The sequence below is a fragment of the Leptonotus elevatus genome, chromosome 1 (assembly GCF_054856555.1).
Source record: "Leptonotus elevatus isolate MCC_2025b chromosome 1, RoL_Lele_1.0, whole genome shotgun sequence".
Taxonomy (NCBI): Eukaryota; Metazoa; Chordata; class Actinopteri; order Syngnathiformes; family Syngnathidae; genus Leptonotus; species Leptonotus elevatus.
In genome coordinates, this window is record NC_141239.1 from 36504119 (window position 1) to 36527372 (window position 23254).

The window sequence follows — 23254 nt, forward strand, 5'->3', positions numbered from 1 at the left end:
TTAGTTTTGCATAAAAGCCCAGTCAGTTAGAATGTATGACATGGTAGGAAAAAACCTCCAAGGGCCTGTGCTGTGTAACAACTCTAGCAGACGATAAAATTAATTGCTTTACACAACTTGGTCTCATTGCTCTTTAAAAATGGTGATCTTTTTTTTTTCAACGTAATTTGGATTTCTTTTATACGATAACACTTAAATATTTTTAAAGATAACACCAACAAATACTCCATTTTTCAATGTAAGTCAAAAATTGCCAATAAAATAAGACATCAAAAATAGAATTGAAAAATTTGTAAAATATTCAGAAGTGATTGAATCTGAGTGTTGATGTTCTTTTTCATATATAAGAAGCCTCCTGTTTTAAATTGTTTCATTTAAAAAAAAAAATATTGATTATCTTTGACTGCAATAAAACAAACACAACCAAACAAAAACAATAGTCAAATCATCCCAAAGTTTTTAGCTCCAATTTACTTTTTTTTTTTTGTGGGTGACCCCTAGCCAAGCACCTGTTGGCCAACATTATCATAGCAATGGCTGCGGGGCAGTTGGGGCGGGGGAGGGATCATTCAAGAAACATGTCGTCCTTTTGTTTGACAGCCAGATTAACGGCTTGTTTCGATGGGCCCTTCACACCTCGTATGTTTACGGATACCACAAATTAATAAAGCCGCGTGACGTGTTCCAAAAGATTGTCGCTAAACCACGGAATTAATTATGGTCAGGGCAAGGGCGGAGTTGGGATTGTAAAACGGGTAATTTAAAACATTTGACCGAAATGGAATCTTAAATATGACGTGCAGCCAGTTTAAGGGGGTATTTTAATGTGTGGGCTCAAAATAGTTTGTCTTATTCCCACTGCAGTACAGAATGTTCGATAATCAAGTCAATAAAACAAGAGCTGACGTGTTAAAACGGAATTAATATTACGCTAAAAGTTTGGATATCTTACCTGCATGCATGGCACCTCATACTTACGATATTGTGCGTTGAAGGGATGGAATGTGAGGTGGGGGCGTTGCCACGCCCCCACCTCCCCCAGAACGAGCCACGGTACTTATAACAGGCTCCGACCGCTCATCTGGCATCCAAGCAGCACTCCGTGGACTGAAGGAGAAGTCTGTCTTTGTTTTCACATTGCTAACTTTTTATTTTATTATTGCTTCGTCTAACTTAAGCTCAGTGGCCTGCATGGCTTTGACTGACATAGCGATGCCCACCACCACTTCGTCGTTTCCATGCCTTCATCCGATGGGTCCGTTCACCAATGTGAGTATTCCAAACTTTTGCAAACTTGTCAAACTTGCTACGAAAGAATTTGGACGAAGTGTTTTGATTCCTAACAAAAATATGATCTGCAGCGGTGTCAAGATGAACGCGGACGAGGCAGTGCAACGGACATCCAAGTGGAGTTCAGCATCTTCAAGTCTCCGGGTTTGTCCTCCAAAGACGACGACGAACTGGGCAAATTCTTGGACCTCGATTTCATCTTATCGAACACTCTCGGTTCTGAAGTTGTGAGCGGCTTTACCGAGGCCAGCGGGGACACATCTCCGCCTCAGTCGTGCGCATATGCGCTCCCGGAGTCCCCGGAGAGCTGCAGCGGCAGCTCGGCGTCGGAGTGCGCCGATCGACCTCCCCCGCAGCAGCTCAACTACCACGGCTCGGTCCGCTTCGCAGAACCCAACCCTTTGCAGAGTCTCATGGCGGAGCTCCTCGCCCCTGACGACAACTACCCGCGGGAGAGCTCGCCGGGGTGCGCGCCGAGAGGCGGCCGAGAGTACACCGAGCTGGGCGCGCTCAATCCGGTTACGCACCACTGCCAGCCATCATCGCTTGGATACAAAATTAAAACCGAGCCCAGTGGCCAGTCGTGTATGTTGGCCGGTGGGGACTTTACGGGGCATACTGCTTTCATACACAATCAGACTCCGGGTGTCGGGTTCGCTCCGCACTCCATGCAGCAGGCGCAACTGCAGGCGCAACTGGGGCGCACAGACTGTCATTTAGTGCAGCTCAGCCTCTCGAATCATCACCTCCAAAACAACTACGCGAGCAGCCCTTATTACGCGCAACACATGTCCACGCGCTTCCAAGGACAGTACGGCGTGCACGCAGAGCCCGCGCACATCCGCCACCACCAGCAGCAGCAGCATCAGAGGCAGGCGGCTTCCGCGCAGGGGGTCGTGCTCACTCCTCCGCCCTCGCCGGCTCTGATGGACTTCTACGGGCAAGACGAGGCGGGCGGGCTCAAGCAGAAGAGAGGGCGCAGGACGTGGGCCCGAAAGCGCGCTGCCACGCACAACTGCGAATTCCCGGGATGTGGGAAAACGTACACGAAGAGCTCGCATCTCAAAGCTCACATGAGGACGCATACGGGTGAGTACCGCGTTTTTTGTCACATCATTTTCTCACAAAATACACAGCGGTATAAACGTGTTGCTGTCGTTCCTCAGGTGAAAAACCCTACCACTGCAACTGGGAAGGCTGCGGGTGGAAGTTCGCGAGGTCGGACGAGCTGACCCGACACTTTCGCAAGCACACCGGTCACAGGCCGTTCCAGTGTCACCTGTGCGAGAGGGCCTTCTCCCGCTCGGACCACCTGGCCCTCCACATGAAAAGGCACATGTAGACTTTGACATTGCAAGCCTTTTGTACATACACGTGCATATCTTGAGTTAAATTATGACCACTTCGGCGTGCCTTCCAAATAAGTTATTAACTGTTGCTCGAGTGCCTTAATTAAGAAGACTTCAAAAAGAGGAACTGCACATTGGGCAGGACCCAGAATGCTGCACAAATGTGTATTTTTTTACCCTTTAATGTTTACAGTTGATACTGCTTGAGTTACATTTTGCTGTAGCCTGCATTCCTTTTTAATCCGTGTGGGCAACATGATCAATGTAACGTGCCTTAATTTTATTGTGAAGGAGTAATTCAGGGTTCAAAGGGAAAGTGAAGCGCAATCAGTTAAGATTGCATGGACATGTATTTTTTTTTAAATGAAGAAATCAATTCATTTGCAGACCTCACTCATGGCTCCAAAATAAAAGTAGCCTATTTTAAGAAATGCCAGTGTGCAGTTTTGATTCCTACATTTGCAACAGTGTATTTTCCGTTCTAACTTAATTTTCTGCCATTATGATTCCTATAATAAATGACAGTAAACCTTTATGTTGGTCTTGTAAAAGAAAACGTGGTTTGTAAAAGATGCTCTAACGGCATGGACAGTGCTTGATACCAGTGATCATTTGTCATTGTAGAAGTACAGACACTCGTGTGAAAATAGCAAGTACTGATTAAACTCCAAACTGAAATGTCGTTAAAAAGCCCACAATTTTGATTAAAAAAAACTGCACACAAAAATACTTCCACTTTTATTCACTTACATACTGATTGCTCCTTGCCCTCACGCACTTGCCCCAACTCCTTGCCGAACCTTCTGCATTCCACTTGTCTAATCAGCCCTGGTGTATTTACTTCAGGTTCTTATCAGATTGCGGTTGATTACATCATGCTTCTTGGATGATTGACAGTCAGACACGCATTAATTTACAATTATGTCTATTCGTGTGGTCGTAGTTTATTTATTTATTATGCACGTCATCTTTACAAAAGAACAATAAAGTTGATCAGTTTGACATGAAATATCTTCGCATTTTAGTGAATCAAATATAATAAATGTTGATAAGGATTTGCAAGTCATTGCATTGTTTACAAAACCTCCAAACTTTTCTGGAATTGGGGTTTGTATGTAGTTTTTAACTGATGATAACAATTATGGGCGCAACTTTATATTACAGAACTTATTCAAAGCTTGATCCTTGTCCACCGCAGTTCCAAAATCCCTCCTACACCCCTGATTACGGCACATACCCATTCTCATATATATATTGTGAAACATAACATCAATATCACACACATTACATTGGCAGCTGTAAAATCTCATGCGAACGGTAAAAATGATGATTCTTTTTGTTATGACCTGTAAAAATCGATTTCATCATCACTCCAGTATACGTAATATAACTTGACTCAACCTGCTTGAAATTTGGCAGCAAATCAACTTGCTTGAAATCACACGGTAATAAATATGTCACTTGCACAAACTGCACGATTACAAGACATGTATAAAAATATTTTATTGTGAAATAATACAACCAATCCCGGGTGTGCCCAGTTTCATGCCAGTGCAAGACAGCTGCGATGGGCTTCAGCTTACCCGTGACCCTAAGAGGACAAGCTGTATGGAAAATGGCTGCATAAAACAGAAAGCAACTTTAATGGGAGTGACCTTGATGTTTGACATCACTCTGTGAATAAATAAATGCTATATCATCATCACATGGTCAATAAATAAAAAGTGTATCACGGGCTGGCTTCCCAGCGATTTCTTCGTCGGTAAAGGTCAAATGTCGAGGGGGCGGGACGAGGTGCTGGTTTAGGGTTTCTATTGACTAGCTCCTCTTCCGTAGGGAGGGGCTTCTGCCTAAACAAGTCAGGGGTCAAAAAGATTGAGGGGGAGGGGCTTTCTGCTGTTTTGCTGTCAAGATTCCGTGGTGGTGGGGCCAAAACCAGCCTGTCCTTAACGGCTTGACTTATCAGCTCACTCTCAGGCACATCCACGCTGACCAATGAGGTGAAAAGGCTCTGAGACCGAGAGACGTTGATCCCTGTGAAAAGAGTACCGACATTGGTAAAGTGATGATGGGCGGGAAACTGGCATAAAAGGAGGGGAATCAAACGAATGGAAAAAATAGATGACGTATTACACAACTTCAATGGCTGATAAATGCTGAAAGAGCCTATGACGTTCGACGGACCCCTCAGAGTTTTGCTGACGAATGTGGAATGACGAGAAACTTAAAAAACCGGCGACGAAAATGTGTGCGCGAGAGTCACTATTCCTGTGTTCAATCACGGATCTCTACTGATACTCGTTGCCGGCTATGATTGGCTAAGGAAGCGGAACCGCATGAATTTAGTAAAGATGACGTCACTTCACTTCGCCATTGACAACACAAATCTACAATATTTGTTTGAGACTAATATTTTATGCGTGTGTATTTATTTGCATATAAACATTTATGGTTGTGGGATTCTGTGTGATATTATTTATTTTGTAAATGATTACTTCCGGTTTGGGTCATACAGTTACTTCCTGTTTAGGCACATAATTAGAGAGAGAGAGACTCACACGATGTTACTTTTATGTTTATTAAATGTTTGAGTCAAGGAGATAATTGTTAAAGTTTATGCTATTTCAGCTACAGTTAGTATGCTAACTACTTTAATGCTGTGTTTGTGTATGTGAATATTAATTGTTTCCATTGTGAATTGAATTGGCAACAGTGGACTAAGGGGAGTATCAGTGCTCGTTTTTCCCCCACTTAAAGGACTGCTGACGGTGATGTAAGCAATTTGACAGCGGTGACAATGGAAGCGTAGCTAAAATTACAGGTTGTTTTTTTCACAATTTGGGAGCCTCATCTTACATGCTCAGCAATTTTTTTTATTCACTCAAATTTGGTGTGGTGGGTCAAATTCATAAGACAATTTTTCAATTTCACTTAACAGGGACTTGAATAAAAGAGTCAGGTCACCTTGTGTCGCTCTGCTGTTTATCAGTCTTTTTGTTTGCTCCACTTTCTGTAATTTCTCCTGAACAGCTTTCTGGGTGTTAAACTCTGCCCCCTGGTAACAAATTAAAAACTGTAAATAAATGTCACCATGCTAAACTTTTTTGATTGATGACAGGCAGTAGACAAACCTGCAATGCCAAGAGCTCCGCCTTTAGAGCCAAGGTGCTGTTGAGCTCCACCTCTTCAAGAATGTCTTGATGGTCATAGGATACTGCAGCGGTTAGCGCCGTCCTCTGGTTACGGGTTCCAACTATCAGAGGAGAGGTAGTCTTAACATGAAATCTCACAAAAGGGATGGCCTAACATATGTTATGCACTTACATGTGGAACAGCAACCAACAGATCCCAAATTCAACATAACAAACAGAAAATAGTGTCCAGTCTACTCAAAATGCCATTTTCTGCAGTACTTTTCAAAGTGTTTTAGTTCCAGAATTGGCCACAACGTCAGTTAACAGCCCTCTAATGAATTGCACTGACATTGTACAATATGGCGACCGCTGCCAGTAGGGACGAAATGATATCCAAACATCACGATACGATAATTATCACGATATTGTGGGGAGGTTGGCAATACAAAAAAGGTCACAATATTGTGCTTTTGCACATAACAGCAATGCATATAAACCACCTACAATTTCTAATAACACATAATATTGAGGCACTTACTTGCTAATGCAAGCACACATTGAGTTCCTCCAAATATTGACTCGTTCACAAGCATATTATTACGTTCCCCTTCATCTGACCATTAGTGTGGATTTTAAACATAAAAGGGCCAAAACATGCCATGCGAAAATTAAACTGCACTAAAAAAAAATAGCCACCATGTGGTGCTACTAGAACTGCACAAATGGATTTCAACCAGACTTTTTTTTAACAGATGTGCTGCTTTTAATATCGTGACACGACGATTTTTCATTTTGCGATATCACGATATTGCCGTGATACATCCCTAGTTGCCAGCGTTAGCAAATGGTGGCCAGCAGCTAGGCAATCTGCTAAATGACAGCCTCACAGGCTGGGAAGAGCTGTCGGATTCCTTTTCAAAGGCAGTTTAATAGGTGAAAAAAACGACTGCAAATTGTGATGCTAATAGTCTGACACAGTTGCAGCTCCTGCTGATTACATTTGAGTGAGCCTGGTGTGTTAAAAAAATGTGTGTTTTAGCCAGCAAGATCGCTACTGTAGTTCTGACATTACTTCATTTCACAGGCCAAAATCTCACTTAATGTTTCCAGAGAAGAACTATGCAAAATGGTGGTAATCTATACAAAAAAAAAGGAAACAAAAGTTGTTAAGTAAAATGTGTTATTGTCTGTTATGTATTCATAATTGTTACTTAAACAGGCAAAGAAATGCTGTTTATTTTTATATCTGAATACTTGTTTATTAGATATACATTTTCTGTAGGATATCCAAAAAGCAAAAAAAATTTGATAGCTGCATCCCTAGTATTGTCTCCGTACCGATATTGAGGCACTTCATACTGGTATAAGTCCAAATTTTGGTATTGTGACACTACAAGCTGCCATATCATATGATACTATACTAGAGATGGGACGTTTGACACTGAGACTCCGGAGCATGTGTCAGCCGAGTGAGACAGACTGCTCGAAACAATGTATCAAAAGCCCCGATCAAACCTCCGTGATCACGTGCTGATGACGTATGCGGCTTTATGCGCGCTAATGAGATACCGGAAATTACGTAACTGATTCAAACCTTTTGGCGCGGTGTCAGCTGAAGCCGAACACAATAGAGCAAATATTGTTCTTGAATAAGAACTTGTAAAACAAAAAAATATAAAAAGTTGGGCACAAGCACAATTCCCTCATGTAGATATTTGCTTCACTTTATGTTCACCTGGAAAAGTTAGTTATTCGGTATGTTTCCAACAAAAGTACTCCCACAATGATGCATTTAAAGTTTCCAATTATGCATTATTTTTAAATCTTGTGTAGAAGATACAGGCTTGACCCAAGTATTTTCCACCGAGTTGCTATAAGCGCTTCTCCAAGACCCTCAGTCACATCTCCCAAAGACTGATGTTGAAATACTTGTCATCTGAGTTCACAGCGCACTTGTGTCATATCCAAATCATGTTTATAAAAATCGAATGAGTGACAGGACATCACATTGAACCATAGTACCGGTACAGTGTCAAAATATTGCAACACTTCCATGTGTACCTGATGATCATTAGACAGACACAAATGCAAGACTGAATGTACTGGTGTTATGTTGGAATATAAATCAATCAGGCGAATCACTTTGAAGATTATAGCTGCTATGACTCCAGCTGACCACCAGATGTCACCGGTACGATCTATCTTATGGGGCTTTGAAACTTCGACTCTTTTTCCAAATCAATCAGCCGAAAGCCTCAAAAGCTTCACAAGGCTTCATTGTCCCATCTCTATACTATACTTTGCATTATGTGGTTACGATGAAGCTGCCTGTTATTATACACCAGGCCAGCAAGTGGTTTTCCTGTGCACATGAACTTAGAAAGATGAACCCTTTGTCGAAGTGGCTTTGATGCCTCATGAAGCTTTATGTTCATTGGGGCATGCACCCATACGTGCCTAAACAAGAAGTAGACTTTTTGTGATTGTATTATTTCAAGTCTGTCAAGAAACGATCACATTAAAGTTATCGTATGACACGCCAATGCTACTGGCAACCTCATTCATCTAAGTGTGCTAGACTAGGAGTACGAAACAGCATTCAAACAAGCAAAACGGTTCGATTGGCCTCGTTCGAGTATGGCCAAACTGTCAGGTGCATTCTGGGAAATGGAGTCAATAAGGTTTGCCACAGAAGATTTGGTACACTTGAGTATATATAAAAAAAAAAAAAATTGGAATCACTCACTATTTAGATTCTGGTTCTCATGGAGATTATCTCTCCACCTCCGATTATTAGTTGGTTTTTGAAGTGGTGCGTCACTGTTCAGTTGGATTTGTGGCTCAGGTGTTACCTTCACGACCACTGGCTCTTCAAAACACACCTGGAGAGGGCAATGGTTGTCATCAGTCGCTAACAAAAGTTACAGTTTATAATCAGTCATATGAATAAAAAAGTCATAATGAGGTTAGATGCTATTACAGCTCACCTTTGTGTTTCTACTTTTCCGCATCTGTTTGTTCGTTTGTCGCTTCGAGTGTAAGGAGGTAGGGCTTGCCATAACAGACAGGTCAAGTTCGGGACATCGTATCAGTGCAGGGGAGCAGGAGAGGGGGAGTGGGGCTGCTGCTGGAGAGGGGGGAGGCGAAAGGACGGATGTCCCCCAGCCTTTCATGCTAACAGCAAAATGCAGGGGAATTATAAGTCATTTTAAAATTGAGAAATTCATCACAGCAGTTTTGCAAGATTATTAGAATGCATGTTGGTTAAGTGGTGCGGTGATTCCCGTTTTACGACGGCGTTTTGCACATATGGCAACGATTTTATTTTGTTTTTTAGGATGTCGAGTCGGAATTCTAACAGTAGAGCCATACATGCAGTAATTAATTGAATAAGAACCATTCTACGCCATTAATTTAAAACATTCAAAAGAAAAACAGCATCCCAGCGTTTAGTCTTGTGCCGCAGTTCTTATAATCAAAATATATGACGTTCGTAAAACGAGGACCTTCCTATCTATACGTCTTAGCACGACTACTACTACTACAAAAAAAAAATACTATTACCAATGAGCACATTTGTCCAGGACGTCGACACCACAGTCAACCGTATGACAACTACCGAAGTCCGTCATTAAACGTTCGATTCGGTCCAAGAAGGTAACGAAGCGAACTAAAACGACATCGAAGCTAAATATGTCAGCTGTCGGTGGTTTCCTTCAGCATAGCAGTGGTTTTACCTGAGTTCGAGTCGAATTAAAACAAAACAGCAAGTGTCTGGTTCTGTCCTCTTTGAGTTTCCAACGTACTTTCTTGTGTTGATTTCAAAGCGAGTAAATGCGAATTACTGTCAGTACTGTACTTGTTTTTTGTTTTGTTTTTAACGAGGAATGAAAAGTTTCTCCTCTCTTTTAATTTCCCTCCATATTGGAGCGGTTCTATAAGCATTTCCGTCTCGGGTTTCTGATCCACGAAATGTCACAGTGACCCCTGGTGGTAATTCTAAGAACGTTCCCAATTAATTACTTTTCTACCGTACACAACTTGGGATGCATAACTTTCTTGCTGTATGAACACGGCAATCATTGTTTTAATATATTTTAATAATCTTTCACATCTTTTATTTGTTTTCATTATGTCTGTGTCGATTCTGAGTTATTTAGGTCTTGGTAAAAGGCACATTTTAACCTAGATTTACACCAAACTTTAAAACTGAGTACAGTATTAATTTCTTATTTATGTCTTACTCAGAAAACTTCTTGTAAATTTCTGGATCTATGTGACTAAATTAGACGCAGATAAAATGTTAATATTTAAAATTATATATCTCACAGTGACAGTGTTACAACATATACTGTGTTTCTCTAATTATTCATGAAAACAGAAAAGTGTACATTTTCCCTAAACATATAAGTAATAAACAATTAGATTAAAAGTTACACCGTTGTTTTTGTTGCCGTCCTTTTCAAAAGGATTGGAACAGCGTTAAGATTTAAGGATGTTTGCTGTAACCCTTTCAAATCAGCTGTTATTTAAAATAACAAAACTGTTTTGATTTATTCATATTTAATTAGATTTAAGTGATTATATATTTGGTTTCTTTAGAGCTTTTTCACAGAAATTGTACAGGTACATCACAATCATTTACAATATCATTGAAAACTTGATTCAATTCATGCAGGATTACAATTTTAAAAATGTAACTTGTTTAGCCTTAAAGTAAGTTTTTTTCAATATAGTATTTCCCTTTGTTTTTAATGGGAAAAGTGTAAGTAATACATTAAAACTATGTGTAATATATTTATATTTTTGCAGTGAGCCACTGAAATAAACAAACTTTTCTAAGACATTCCATTCTATGTTGTATTTATTGAGATGCACATGTCCTATGCACTGACTGTTACGGCTGTTTGAAAGCGCTATATAAATAAAGATGACTTGACTGTATGAACAATTGTACCGCATGACTGTATTCTGTTATTTTACCACAAGATGGCCACCTTGGTTCAGCTGTACATGTTAGCAGTACGAGTTATAATATTTTCACTCCTTTTCACAGCTGAATGGATGAATGAAGTCATTAATTAATTTGTTAATTAATTAATTATTAATTACAGCAGGTACTCTATAGGGCTTAACATTCTTAAGTATGATAAGAAAGCAAGAAAGTAAGAAAGAAAGAAAGAAAGAAAGAAAGAAAGAAAGAAAGAAAGAAAGAAAGAAAGAAGGAAAGAAGGAAAGAAAGAAAGAAAGAGAGAAAGAAAGAAAAAGAAAGAAAGAAAGGAAAACACAGCACACCCAAACGCACAAGAATTTTCCTATATGACCATGCCACTACTGAGAATATATTTGTATTCCGCGTCGGTAATGATCTGAGTTGTCATGGAGGCTAAGCTATGTGTGCCCCCGTAGCCTTGTTTACATAACCAAAGGGATTCTTGGTATTGTCAACTGTCACTAGGCCATAAGTCAAATTTGCACTCTCTGAACTGAAACCTGAAACAGTGGTTACATAAAATAAAAACAAACGAAATTCAAATTATATACCAACTTTTGTCTTATTCCATCAGGATTTGCCACTGTGAACACTATTTCCTTTGTAAAGGCAGATTATTTATATAACATAATGCTATTGGCTAATGCTAAAAATATATACATCCAACAAAACGAAATGCAGCTCTGCTTACCTTTTTGGTTTTACTTTCATGAATGGCACATATCCTGTATGGCACGCACGGAGCCTGGGTTAGACCCGGTGTTGGTAATTTTCTCAGACAAGCACAGCACAGCGGGTTTGAAAACGGGAGGTCTGTTCCATTATGAGAGTGATCATAGCCGACTTCCATCATGGCCAATCAAAGTGGCTCCTGTCATTCCTTTTAAATGCAATGCGTCACTCATGCGCCGGCAGCACTGAGAGTCTCAACACGCTGGATCACATTTAAAGTTACCACTAACATTTCTCCAGATATTTAATTATGTCTTTTGATGGGACAACACAGAAGAAATGACACTTTGGCCCAATGAAAAGTAGTCATTGTACCGACAGTGCACATTTATTGTTCCCTCAAAATACAGCCATTAGGCCTAATAGCTAAAACAACAAAAGTGAGTGCACCCATGAGTGAAAATGTCCCAACTGAGCACAGTTACAGAACAGTAGTCCTTTTCTCTCTCCAGTGTCATGTGACTCAAGGTCTCAGGTGTGAACAGGGAGCAGGTATGTTGAATTTGGTATTACTCCCACTCTCTCTCTTGTTCCTGAAAGTTCAACATGATGGCACCTCGTGGCAAAGAACTCTCTGAAGAACTGAAAAATACAACCGTTGCTTTACAAAAATATATATGGCCTATTCTATAAGAAGATTGCCAACATTCTGAAACTGAGCTGCAATGCAACATACATTTCCACTGGACCGGTTCCACACCGAAGCGGCATATTTTGTCCCCGGATGTTTGCGTCTCCATGGGACTTTTACGGGGCCGAGCGGTTACAACGGAACTGCTGTTTAGAACCGTCTCGGAGGTGGTTCTGCAGTGCCGGTCGTCTGGGGCCGAGCAGGGCCGAGCGGGGCCGAGCGGGGCCGAGCGGGGCCGAGCGGGGCCGTGTCGTCACCTGTCATCTGATTGGCCGACAGCAACACAGAAATGCCGTGGAACACGCCCATTTCCTGGTTTTAAGCGTTCTTTGCCAATGTCATAAAAATACAGTATATAGAATAAATATAATAATGTTTTACAACAACGTATATTTACAAGTTACAATACAACTTGTGTATGGAATTGTAATGATTGTGTTTAAAAAAAATGAATGCGGCTGAGTTATTATTTAATCCATGGCGGTCCATATTAAATTGTAAATACGGTTCAATGCAGGTGCAACTTGTCACTCGTGAAATGTTATCGCACTGCCAGAGTGCAAGATTGTCTTGGACAGTTCAAATGATCCCGCTCCCTCGCCGCGTGCCTGTTGTCATGGAAATGCAATGGCGACCAGTGTCGTTCAGTGAGGTGCGGTGTGGTAGCGTGCAGTGCGGGGCTAATGGAAAAGCGGCAAGTGGCCAAGACCATCCAACGGTTTAACGGGAAAGGTTCCACTCAGAACAGGCCTGCCACGGTCGGCCCATCCTCAACAGGAGGCGTTAATTCAAAATATAAATGGCACCCTCTGCTGGGCAAGTCTCAAACTGGCACCCTCAGTTTACTGGAACTGGACAGCGAAATAAACCACAGGCACATTTTATTTTTTTTAGTTTGCATTAAATTCAAAATGAGATAATTAACATAAACGCAATAACATTCTTCAGTTTGAACATTAAATATCTTGTCTTCTAACTTTGTAGTATACAATTGAAATCGTAGGCTATTTGCAAACATTGCGTTCTTTTTATCTTAAGTTTCACACAACGTCCCAACTTGATTTGCACTGATACACATTTGTAACTTGATGTTTGCCAATATGTCCACATGTTTTTAGGGAGTCCAAAGTGATGTATATGACATGATTGTATACGGCACGTACTCCCTCGCACTGCAACATTTGAACGCCTCTTTATGGTCAGAGCCTTCACCTCCCTCCTCAGTCCTCTCACCCCACCTTCTGACCATCTGCGCGCCAGCAGCTTCACACACACAAATATTCTCTAACCCGATCGCTCCTAAAAAAACAAGGTAAACTCCCAAATCTGCATGCCAAAGCTTCGCAGAGTCATGTCATTGTGTGTTCTGCTTCCATCGCCCGTCGCACAATTCATACACAATCATCACTATTGTGTCAGCGCAGCGGCGCTTCCATGCATGCACGGACCAGGCTACCACACCTGCCTGCAACATTGCATTGACGCATTCCTATATCTGCAAGATGCGCTATACCTTTCTAGTGTCTTTTGAGTGAATGCGAATATGCTCGCTGCCGCTGGCACGTGCAGCACAAAATCCATTTGCACACAAGACACAACATCTCGTTGCATGTGAACAAAAGAATAAACGATGCCTGCAGTCATTCACCCACCAAACACGTGTAGCACCGCACAATAAACTAGCCGATGCGAGGCTACAATTAATATTTATTAGCTTTGTTTGTACCTAAAATGCACATACGTTGCAATTTTTTTTTCTCAATAATGGCAAATCATTTAAATGGTTTGGTATATGTGAACTATGCAGACTATTGTAAATCAGGCAGAAGCGTCCCTGACAACGTCCGTGCGTGCGTGCGCGCGCGCCTGTGTGTGTGCGTGTTGGTGTGGGTGGGGGGTTAATCAGCGTGCGCCAAACATGCAGCTGCACCCTTCAGTGGAGATCAGAGTTGTAAAAGGAGGGGCTTGGGAGTTGTTGACCCGGCTGTGGTCAAAGTGGGGAAAGGAGTCAAGATGATGCAACTTTAACTGATAGGCTATTGATGGAAATACATAATATGACGCATTTAGACGACGTGGAGGAATCGTCATAAGAGTAAGATAATACTTTTGGACTTTTCATGCTCTGGCTTAAAATGTAATGAGTGAATTATCATCCAATCACTGTGTAAATTGTACTATTTTTTATTGTTTGTATGTATGTATTTATAAAGTTCCAGCCTTAATTTTAGGTTCCAAAATGGTCATTGGGTAGATTATAGTATACACGCTAGTGTGTGTGTGCGCGTGCGTGCGTGTGTGGGTGTGTATGTGTATTGAGTGTCAACAGGTGTCATGCATGTATCTCTATGTTGAGAAACTCGCATGGTGATCCAAATTGTTTCAGTGGATTAACACGTGGTGCTCATGTTGTAGCAGGCCAGCATGTGGTTCTCAAATGGGGGTACATGAAGGAACTCCATGCAAAAATCCTTTGAAAAATAATTAAGTTATGTATTTTTTTCCCCAGGAAAATATATCTTAGCAAAATGAATTTTATATTCAATAGGCTATTCATTTTATTGTCCTTAAAGCCCAATCTTCTCAAACCAGAATGGTTCGACCCAGCCTGTCGTATGCCACTCATTTGAAATTTTTATTTAAAATTAAGTTAATTATTTCTTATTGAGAACATATCTTTACTAAAAATGAAAATCAACTCATGACATTAACAACAGCAGCTTTAAGTAGACATTGAAAGGAAAGAAAATATTTAATTTGTTTTGGAATTAAAGTACACCCTATACTGAAATTCTCTTGAGGGATGAAACTATTATGTTTATTTTGGATAGCAGACTACATTAATAATTGTACACTAATAATATGAACATTAGAGGCACTGTAAGTTTATGGCTCTTGTCCAATGCACGGATCTATGTCTAAACGTTTTGAGATAAATAGTGTACTTAGATTACATAATGTTATGCAGAATATTAGTCAAGCGAATCTATAGGTTTCCAACATTTCAACTAGGTTGCTGAACTGGGTGGTCAAAGTAGGGTATGTCAACAGAAGTTGCACATGCATGAATGGCAGTAGATAAGCACAACCCTCAACAGATGCACTCCCACCCCCACCGTATCATTATACACTCAGAAGGTTGCCTGCTTGTTCATTTCATCAAGGACTCAGGCACATGTCGAAAATACACACAAATGCATTGTAACAGTATCATCAATATAAATGGTTGTGAGGAGAAAAAAAAATCAAAAGTTCAGAAGGGCTCCTTTTTGTACACCAACTCTTTCCGTTTGTGGGACAAACCATTCATGATTCACACAAGTACTTTTCCACATGCTTTTATTCCATATGTACAGTGGAATGGTGAAATTAAGGGTCACTTAATTTTGTTACCAAAAATATCTTTATGTATAATATTGGAATCTTACTGGTTATATTTTCTGTGTGCATGCTGTTAACTTTTTTACGACGGCTGGTCATCGATCGTCCGTCCATTTATTACTGACACAACGAGGAAGGGAGGACCCAGGCGCAGGGAGGAGGTTGGCCTCAACGGCTGCAGTTTATTTACAAACACAAAATCACCTCTTGCAGAGGGAAAAATTGCTGAACACAAATTGCTCCCAACTGGAGAAGAAACAGGGCACTCCAAAAAAAAAAAAAGAACAACTAAAGGCCCTCCACTAAGGAGGGAAAAAGGCACAAAAACAAGGCACAAAGGCAAGGCAAGGCAAGGCAAACAAGGGCTGTGGGTCAAGGGCTGTGCGACCGCTTCAATGCACGGGGTGTGACACTTCAGCACTGGGCGTTGGCTGAAGCAGTCCATTTATTAGGTGGGTATTGGAGACAGGTGGATGCAATCAGGAACTGAGCAGCGCAGGAGGAAGGGCAAGTGACCTGAAGTGAGAGTGGTGCTTAGTACGTTCTAAATAAGACCGTAAATGGATGGTCAAAAAAATAAGAGCAGCACAGGCCCGCTTACTGCGACGTGACATCCCCCCCTTTCTACGGCCAGCTTCCGACGGCTCATGTAGGTCAGGACGGTCTATATAAAAATCCTCGATGAGCGTGGGGTCCACTATGAATCGGGAGGGAACCCATTGCCGATTTTCGGGGCCGTAACCCTCCCAGTCCACCAAATATTGTCTTCCCCGACCCCAGTTATGAGCATCCAGCAACTTCCTGACCTGGCAAACAGGGCCACATCCACCATTTCTGGGGGAGGCGGTGCTGGTTCCGTCGGGACCATGGGGCTCTCCTGGACTGGCTTCACCTGACTGACGTGGAACGTGGGGTGGACGCGGTGGGATCAAGGCAGTTGAAGGCGTACGGCAGCAGGACCTATGTCTCTCCGGGCAATGAAGAACAAAGTCCTGCGGACTCCGGGGTGACAGGACAGACGTGAGGCATGTGCCCAGTGGATTCCCTGTGGCTGCAGCCCCTCTGGTACATAGAGACAATGGGGTGGGCAATTCTCGGGAGGGTTCGAGTCCTTGAGGGCCTCCTTAACGTCATCCTCGACTTACCATCCTACAGCTCCCACCACACAGTTCCGGGGAAGGATGGGTTCTGCTTCCGTCTCAGCAGCCTCGGGGTCATGGATACATGACAGGGTGTTCTGGCTCCCCGGCCTGTAGGTCACAGAGAACGATAATCGGTTAAAAAACAGGGACCACCTGGCCTGTCGGGGGTTGAGTCATTTGGCCTTGCGTAGATAAGTTTTGGTGATCGGTCCAAATCACGAAGGGTTGTTCTGCCTTTTCGAAGCCAGTGCCTCCACTTCTCGAGTGCTACTTTTACCGCCAGGAGTTAACGGTCGCCAGCGCAGTAGTTGCGCTCGGCCTTGGAGAACCGCCTGGACAGAAATGCGCAGGGATGGACCATGCCATCCTCCTGGCAACGTTGTGATAGGACGGCCCCGATTCCGACATTGGAGGCGTCCACTTCTACTACAAACTGGCGCTTGGGGTCCGGAACCTTGAGTATCGGGGCCTCGGTGAAACGTTGCTTGAGAGCATTGAATGTCAGCCTCAGGGTTCCAGCGCAATCGCACCTGTGGAGAGGTCAAGGCATACAATGGGGCAGCGATGGAGCTGAAGTTCCGGATAAAGCGACGGTAAAAATTGGTGAAACCCAGGAACCGTTGGACTTTCTTCCGTGACTCTGGCGTGGGCCAGTGCCTTACTGCACTGATCTTGCCAGGCTCCATCTCTACCTTTATTGGTGATACCACAAAACCCAAGAAGGAGATGGTGTTGAGGTGGAAGAGACTCTTCTCGGCCTTCACGTACAGCTTGTGATCTAGTAATCGTTGAAGGACTTGCGTCATGTGCTGCCTGGGGGTCGCCAGGTCTGGGGAGTATATCAAAATGTCATCCAGGTATACATACGCGAAGTAATCAATTTCATTTTTTAGTACATCATTTATCATGGCCTGGAAAACTGCCGGAGAGTTGGTGAGACCAAAAGGCATGAATAGATACTCGTAGTGGCCCTGGGGAGTGTTGAAACCGGTTTTACACTCGTCTCCCTCTTTAATCTGGACGAGATGGTAGGCATTCCGGAGGTCCAGCTTTGTGAAGATTTTGGCTTGTTGCAGTTAGTTGAATACGGATGACATCAGGGGCAAGGGGTAGCGGTTCTTGATGGTGATATCATTCAGTGGGCTGTAGCCGACACATGGTCAAAGGGAGCCGTCCTTCTGGCTTACAAAGAAGAATCCGGCCCCTTTTGGTTTTCAAGGATGCATTAATATAGTCGTTCAGGGCTTTGCGTTCAGGTTCCGAGACAGAGTACAATCTAACCTTGGGAATGGTAGACCCTGGGATCAAGTTGATGGGGCAGTCAGTTCAGGTCCTGATACTCGTCATCTTTGGTGGAAGCGAGAGACACATGGTTCACTGCAGCCCAGGCTGCACGTCCAGTCCATGATCCACGCAGTCCTCTCCCCAAGTCATGATGTGCCCAGAGCGCCAGTCTATGCGTGGGTTGTGCAAACACAACCAGGGATGTCCCAGAACCAAGGTGTGAAACGGGGATCGGAAAACATGGAATCGAAGGCGTTCTGTGTGTTGTCCTGTACGTTCTTCGAGAGGCAAGCTTACAGTGATCAAACTTTTTATTCTGCAACTGAAGTGAAATAGCAAATTGCTTGCTGCTGGAATGCGAATAAAGTCCCCGTTGAATAAGCAACACGATGCCCGGTTCCTTCGTCTGTATTTATTTCACATGACCGAGACGAGAGCTGCGTTATCAGCAGTAACCCAAATCAATTGAAGTTGACGAGTGACGACACTTGAAAAAGTTAACCAAAGTAAAGCTTCATCTCCAGATTATTACATTCAACAATGTGCAGAAAAGCACCATGTCTGTGTGTTAAATACGACAACTTTATTTATCAAAGAATAACAAACGCAATGACACTGCACTGTGTACTTAATGTGTGCTTGTGGTTATTCTCATTCATCCAGCTCATTTATTTCTCAATCGTTATTGTAGTAATACATGTTGAAAATGTGGAGTGGAATGTAGCTAATGGTGAGTCTGAATGTTATTTTGATACCTTTTTTTTTTTTACACTTGACTTGATTAATTTTTTTGGTGTTTTGGTTTTCGGCTAAGCGTTTCTGATTTTCGGTTTCGGCCCAAAATTTTCATTTCGGTGCACCCTATTAATTTGATTTGTTTGTATATTTACCTACTTATGATATTATAACTTTATTTTGTGTTATTTCCTTTCACTTATCTCTACTGCAAGACTGATTTCTATTCCATGTACAGAACTTTGTATGCAGCAATGGATGTTTTAAAGTGCTTTATAAATAAAGTTGAGTTGAGATATGTCGATAATATACAATAACGATGTATGGGTACAGTCTTTAGAGCGCACGTCTCCCTCCACCCCCACCCCTTTCAATCCCGATTGTCATTGGCTAGCTTTAGCTGTCAATCAAAGCCAAACTTAAAAGGAGGTTGTGGTTGGCTGGCTTGCCATGCTTTACTTGAAACAAGTTTACGTAACTGATAGAAAGAATAGATGGTTGGCAAGGCATCTTAAAAGAGCAAGGGCGGGCACCGGTGACTGCAGTCCGTGCCCGACCATGCCAACGGGTCCGGGAACACAGCCGACTCCCGGCCATTCTCGAAGTGGCTCCTTCATTAATCTATCGAAGGATAAATGTCCCTAACTTTGTTGTGAGAAATAAAAGATGGTGATGCCCAGGAACTTTTAAAGGGCTTTACGGTTGCTTTTTATAGGTGAGGATTTGCCTGCCTCCACCTTGGATGGGTCTGTGTATAGTGAGTCATAAAAAAATATTAACACTAGGGAAGAAATAAGAGTAGAATGAAAGTCATCCTTTCCATGAAGAGAACTCTCAAGGAGTCTCTGGAGGACAGCCAGTACATGCTGCTGGTGCTCATCCAAGGATTAGAATGTTGTCCAGGTAAACAAAGACCCAGCGATTAATCTTATTTGATGAACACCATTGGCAAGGGACTGCTGGAGCATTGATCAGGCAATGAAGGCCATCACAAGCTATTGATGGTGGTCATTAGCGGTGTTGAGAGAATAGCATCTTCCAGTTCTCCTCTTACGGCTTTCAGATCACATTGGATTTGTCTACTTTGGTTAAAAACAAGGATGTGGCACAAGTTACGGGCTTGTGCGGGAAGAAGAAAAGATTTATAATGCTATCAGGCGGTTAAGTAACTTCACCTTTCAAAGATAACCTTCTTTTAGCACATTAAATTGACTATAACAACAAATATGAAACAAAACAGTCAAAAATGAAAAACAAAGCACATTTTTTTTCAAGTATTTTCAATGACAAATATTGTGAAATCATTTGAGGATTTATCGCCAATTCCTATTGAGTGCTTGTTCTTGTGCTACTTAAAATGGGTCGAGCCAAGGCGGCTTGTTTCAGTCTCTTCAATGCTGTTGTTTTGTTTTTTCTCCAGGATCACATCTCTGGGTGAATATGGTTGTCCGGTTTTTGGAGTAGACAGTCCTGGACCTCTAATGTTAAGCATCTTGTGGCTGATGTTAACAGTCTGATGAATTCTGAGATGTATTCATGTGGCTATTCAGCGTCGTCAAGTCAGAGGTGGGTGTAATCATAATTTGACAAGGCATCTTTTGTCCAGTTAAAACATTGTGAATCGTATTCTTTGATGGTTCTCTTTGCACTTTCTAACAGACCTTGTGATGCTGGGAGTTGCATGCTTCCACGTCTTCCCAGCCTTATAAATGTACAAACTAGAGCTGGCAAATGATTAAAATTTTTAATCAGATTAATCACATATTAGAATTTTGATTAATCATGATTAATCGCTTAATTAAAAAGGCTTTTTATCACCATTTTTTGGCCGTCAAATTTGAAAAGCACCTGTTAGGTGTTAATTCTTTCTACATATAATGTTACGAGGATGTGTTCCACATTTTATACTGCACGCTCTCGTCCTCCACTTTTTCTAATCAGTTAATTACTTGCATACTTTAAAATGAAAAAAAGAGAGAGCAAATATTTTGACTAGAACTAATATTCTGAATGGCATATGCAAACATATATTAAAGGTTTTACTTTAATGTATTCATTATGGTTATTGCTCAAACACAACCTGCACTACAAATCCCTAAACCACCTTACAATTGGTGTCAACTAAATGACATTCCTCATTGCTCTGATCAAATTGCCAATGTCTTTGTACATGTCTCAATTGCCTCAGTGGATCTGTGCAAATGGTTGTGTACATTTAGCCTACAGTTAGCACGATGTGCCCACATTTAGCACATTTTACAAATGAATAGATCTTGCTGATCAAACTGAATTAGTTGTTTTTCAGTCTAATGGTTGTCCTCTCCAAAACATGTCAGCAGGATTTCAGTGTGTAAGTCATAATATGCAAAATCATCTGTTCAATTGTCAAAATTAATCAAGCATATCACAGAGGATCAGTGTAGAGGATGATTGAGACATTCACACCATTTTCCCCCCATTGTGGATTACAGTTTTTTTCCATAGGCTTGGCACATTTCTTGAAACTGAGATGACTTTTTCAAAACTGCAAGCTCATTTGGCCAAACAGACTTACATTTGTGCACAATCAGTTAATTAGCAAAAGCACATAACAATCCCAAAACTGGTCACACATGCTTCACTCCAAGTTCCTTTCCCAAACAAAGAGTCGGTACTGTCACAACTGCAAAGATCCTTCTCAATTGCTTTGGCTCATCTGCATTCACTTTTGCCCAAAATAACTTGGATGATTTTGCACAACACCATGGATCATCTGCAAAAGCTCATATCTCTCCCAAAACAGCTCATCAATGTGTCAAAATCAAATTTGAATATCATACAAGTAGTCAGTGCCCCCACAATGCATCGTCCCTTTGGCATTCTGTGAGCACTGCATGTCAAAATCATTAGATGTTTTGTCACAACGGCAGAGGTGCCGCAAACAAAATACAATTATAAATAAAACTGAGGGGGAAAGGATTTTACAAGAGCAGTTTTTAAAGTTACTTACAGATTAGAGGGCAACAAAAGAAAGTGTGTTTATGAAAAATTTAAAACTAATCACTAAAATGATATCTAGTGCACAACGTAAATGAACAACCAACTACTGTAACACTTTCCACTTTCTGTAGAGTACATTTGACTCTATTTAGAGTGGGACCAAAAAGACTCAGTTTTAGAGTAATATTTATATTTAGAAGAGAGTAATATAAAGAATTTAAAAAAAAGTCACTCAAGGGTTGATGAACGGACTCATGACCTTCAGCGTGGGAGACAGCGATCTACTCCCTGAGCCAGTGTGACAGTACCGACTCTTTGTTTGGGAAAAGAACATGGCGTGATGCATGTGTGACCAGTTTTGGGATAGATATGTACTTTTGCTAATGAACAAATAAGTCTGTTTGGCCAAATGAGCTTGTGGTTTTGAAAATGTCATTTCACTTTAAAGAAATGTGCCAAACCTATGGAGAAAAACTGTAATACATGATTGATGTGATGACTTTTTGTGATTAATTAGTGAGTTAACACTTTAACTTTTATAGTACAAATCCAATTCCAGTGTTTAGAATACGATGAGATATTTAATGTTCAAAGTGAAAAACTCAATTGTCTTTAGCAAATAATCATTAACGTAGAATTTTATGGCTGCAAGACGTTCCTAAAAAGCAGGTACAGGGTCACGATTGTGTTACAACACCTACAACATTCAACACGAAAATATCCCAGATTCGACGAGTCACCATGGCTTCGGGGAAGCAGAGGGTGGCGCCGCCCTCTGCTTCTGCCTTTTTTACCCCTCTCAACTGGAAATCCTAATGCGACTATAAAGCGAATTTGCATATGTCTTTAGAAAAAAAGTGCAACACTGCAGCAGCTTCCCATAGAAGGAGGCGGCGTGGGAGAACGTTGCTGCTCGGGTCAATGCATACATTTAAATGTAGTACTTTGCTATCACAATAATATTACAGGGGAAATCTGTTGAATGGTAACTTATTAATTCATTTAATTTAGGTGCAATGCTGCGGGGGAGAAGCGCACTTGACTTAAGATGAAATGTAAAAACATTATTCAAACGGGTATAAGACAAAAAGTAAATATATAAAAATATATGCTGTGATGTGAGTGCATGACTACGGCCGGTAATGTTGCAAATGTAAGGATGGATTAAGTTGTGTATGTAGATGATGGACTGTGATGTGAAACGGTACCGTTAAAAAAAAAAACCCGGAAATGCCAGCATATCTATGCGCGATCTGATAACAATCTCACAACGAATATTTAATTCCCTGCGTAATATTGCGGCAGCTTCATCATTAGAGTCATTGTCAAAAGGACATGCCATGTTCGTGACAAAAGTGGACTTTACGTTATAGACTTTAGGCGTATTTACACAAAAACTCGCCGCAGCGGACTTTATGAATGAGAAAATGAAATGTCGTGTGTGGCTGAAAGGAGGCGGGGACAGAGAAAAACTCGAGGTTCATTGTGATAAACCTGCTACCAATTCGGTTAGGTTCATGGACTATGTTACTACGGTAACTGACCGAGAGCTTAAATGACCTCTTTTTCTCTGGTTTCAGTTACCTCCCTTTCTGAAACAGAAA

General features: G+C 41.6%; 3 protein-coding genes across 5 annotated transcripts in view; 2 read left to right on the forward strand and 1 right to left on the reverse strand.

The window, feature by feature from the left end:
- The first annotated feature begins 593 nt into the window (after positions 1 to 593).
- Positions 594 to 3648, forward strand: klf17 (Kruppel like factor 17). Its single transcript, XM_086095873.1, has 3 exons — positions 594 to 1269; positions 1362 to 2379; positions 2457 to 3648. The coding sequence occupies exons 1-3, from the start codon at positions 1192 to 1194 to the stop codon at positions 2630 to 2632; spliced, it is 1272 nt and encodes a 423-aa protein (XP_085951999.1). The 5' UTR covers positions 594 to 1191; the 3' UTR covers positions 2633 to 3648.
- A 476-nt stretch (positions 3649 to 4124) lies between these two features.
- ppp1r35 (protein phosphatase 1, regulatory subunit 35) lies at positions 4125 to 11602 on the reverse strand. Of its 2 annotated transcripts, none has more exons than XM_086095884.1 (6): positions 11458 to 11602; positions 8761 to 8947; positions 8520 to 8655; positions 5771 to 5892; positions 5604 to 5694; positions 4125 to 4673 (listed from the first exon to the last, which is right to left on the reverse strand). In XM_086095884.1, the coding sequence occupies exons 1-6, from the start codon at positions 11475 to 11477 to the stop codon at positions 4369 to 4371; spliced, it is 861 nt and encodes a 286-aa protein (XP_085952010.1). In that variant the 5' UTR covers positions 11478 to 11602; the 3' UTR covers positions 4125 to 4368. The 2 variants fall into 2 exon arrangements, with proteins under 2 accessions (XP_085952010.1, XP_085952018.1); XM_086095892.1 differs by lacking the exon at positions 11458 to 11602 and adding an exon at positions 9511 to 9735.
- Positions 11603 to 13296: 1694 nt separating this feature from the next.
- The window catches only part of slc6a9 (solute carrier family 6 member 9), a 76206-nt gene continuing 66248 nt past the window's right edge, over positions 13297 to 23254 (forward strand). The window contains exons 1-2 of one of the 2 annotated variants that reach the window (XM_086095966.1): positions 13297 to 13441; positions 20092 to 20237. The gene's annotated coding sequence lies outside the window, so the exon portion shown is untranslated. Of the gene's footprint in view, positions 13442 to 14091; positions 14225 to 20091; positions 20238 to 23254 lie in introns of those variants that run through there. The other variant, XM_086095957.1, reaches the window with a different exon arrangement.

Bases quoted from the DNA above. Each gene is read 5' to 3' on its own strand.
- ppp1r35 (XM_086095884.1), bottom strand. From the start codon at position 11,477: ATGAAAGTAAAACCAAAAAG. The intron at 8,948-11,457 runs GTAAGCAGAGCT...TTTTGCTGTTAG, and splicing joins ATGAAAGTAAAACCAAAAAG to CATGAAAGGCTGGGGGACAT. The intron at 5,695-5,770 runs GTTTGTCTACTG...ATTTGTTACCAG, and splicing joins CGGAGCTCTTGGCATTGCAG to GGGGCAGAGTTTAACACCCA.
- klf17 (XM_086095873.1), top strand. From the start codon at position 1,192: ATGGCTTTGACTGACATAGCGATGCCCACCACCACTTCGTCGTTTCCA. The intron at 1,270-1,361 runs GTGAGTATTCCA...TATGATCTGCAG, and splicing joins CGATGGGTCCGTTCACCAAT to CGGTGTCAAGATGAACGCGG. The intron at 2,380-2,456 runs GTGAGTACCGCG...GTCGTTCCTCAG, and splicing joins TCACATGAGGACGCATACGG to GTGAAAAACCCTACCACTGC.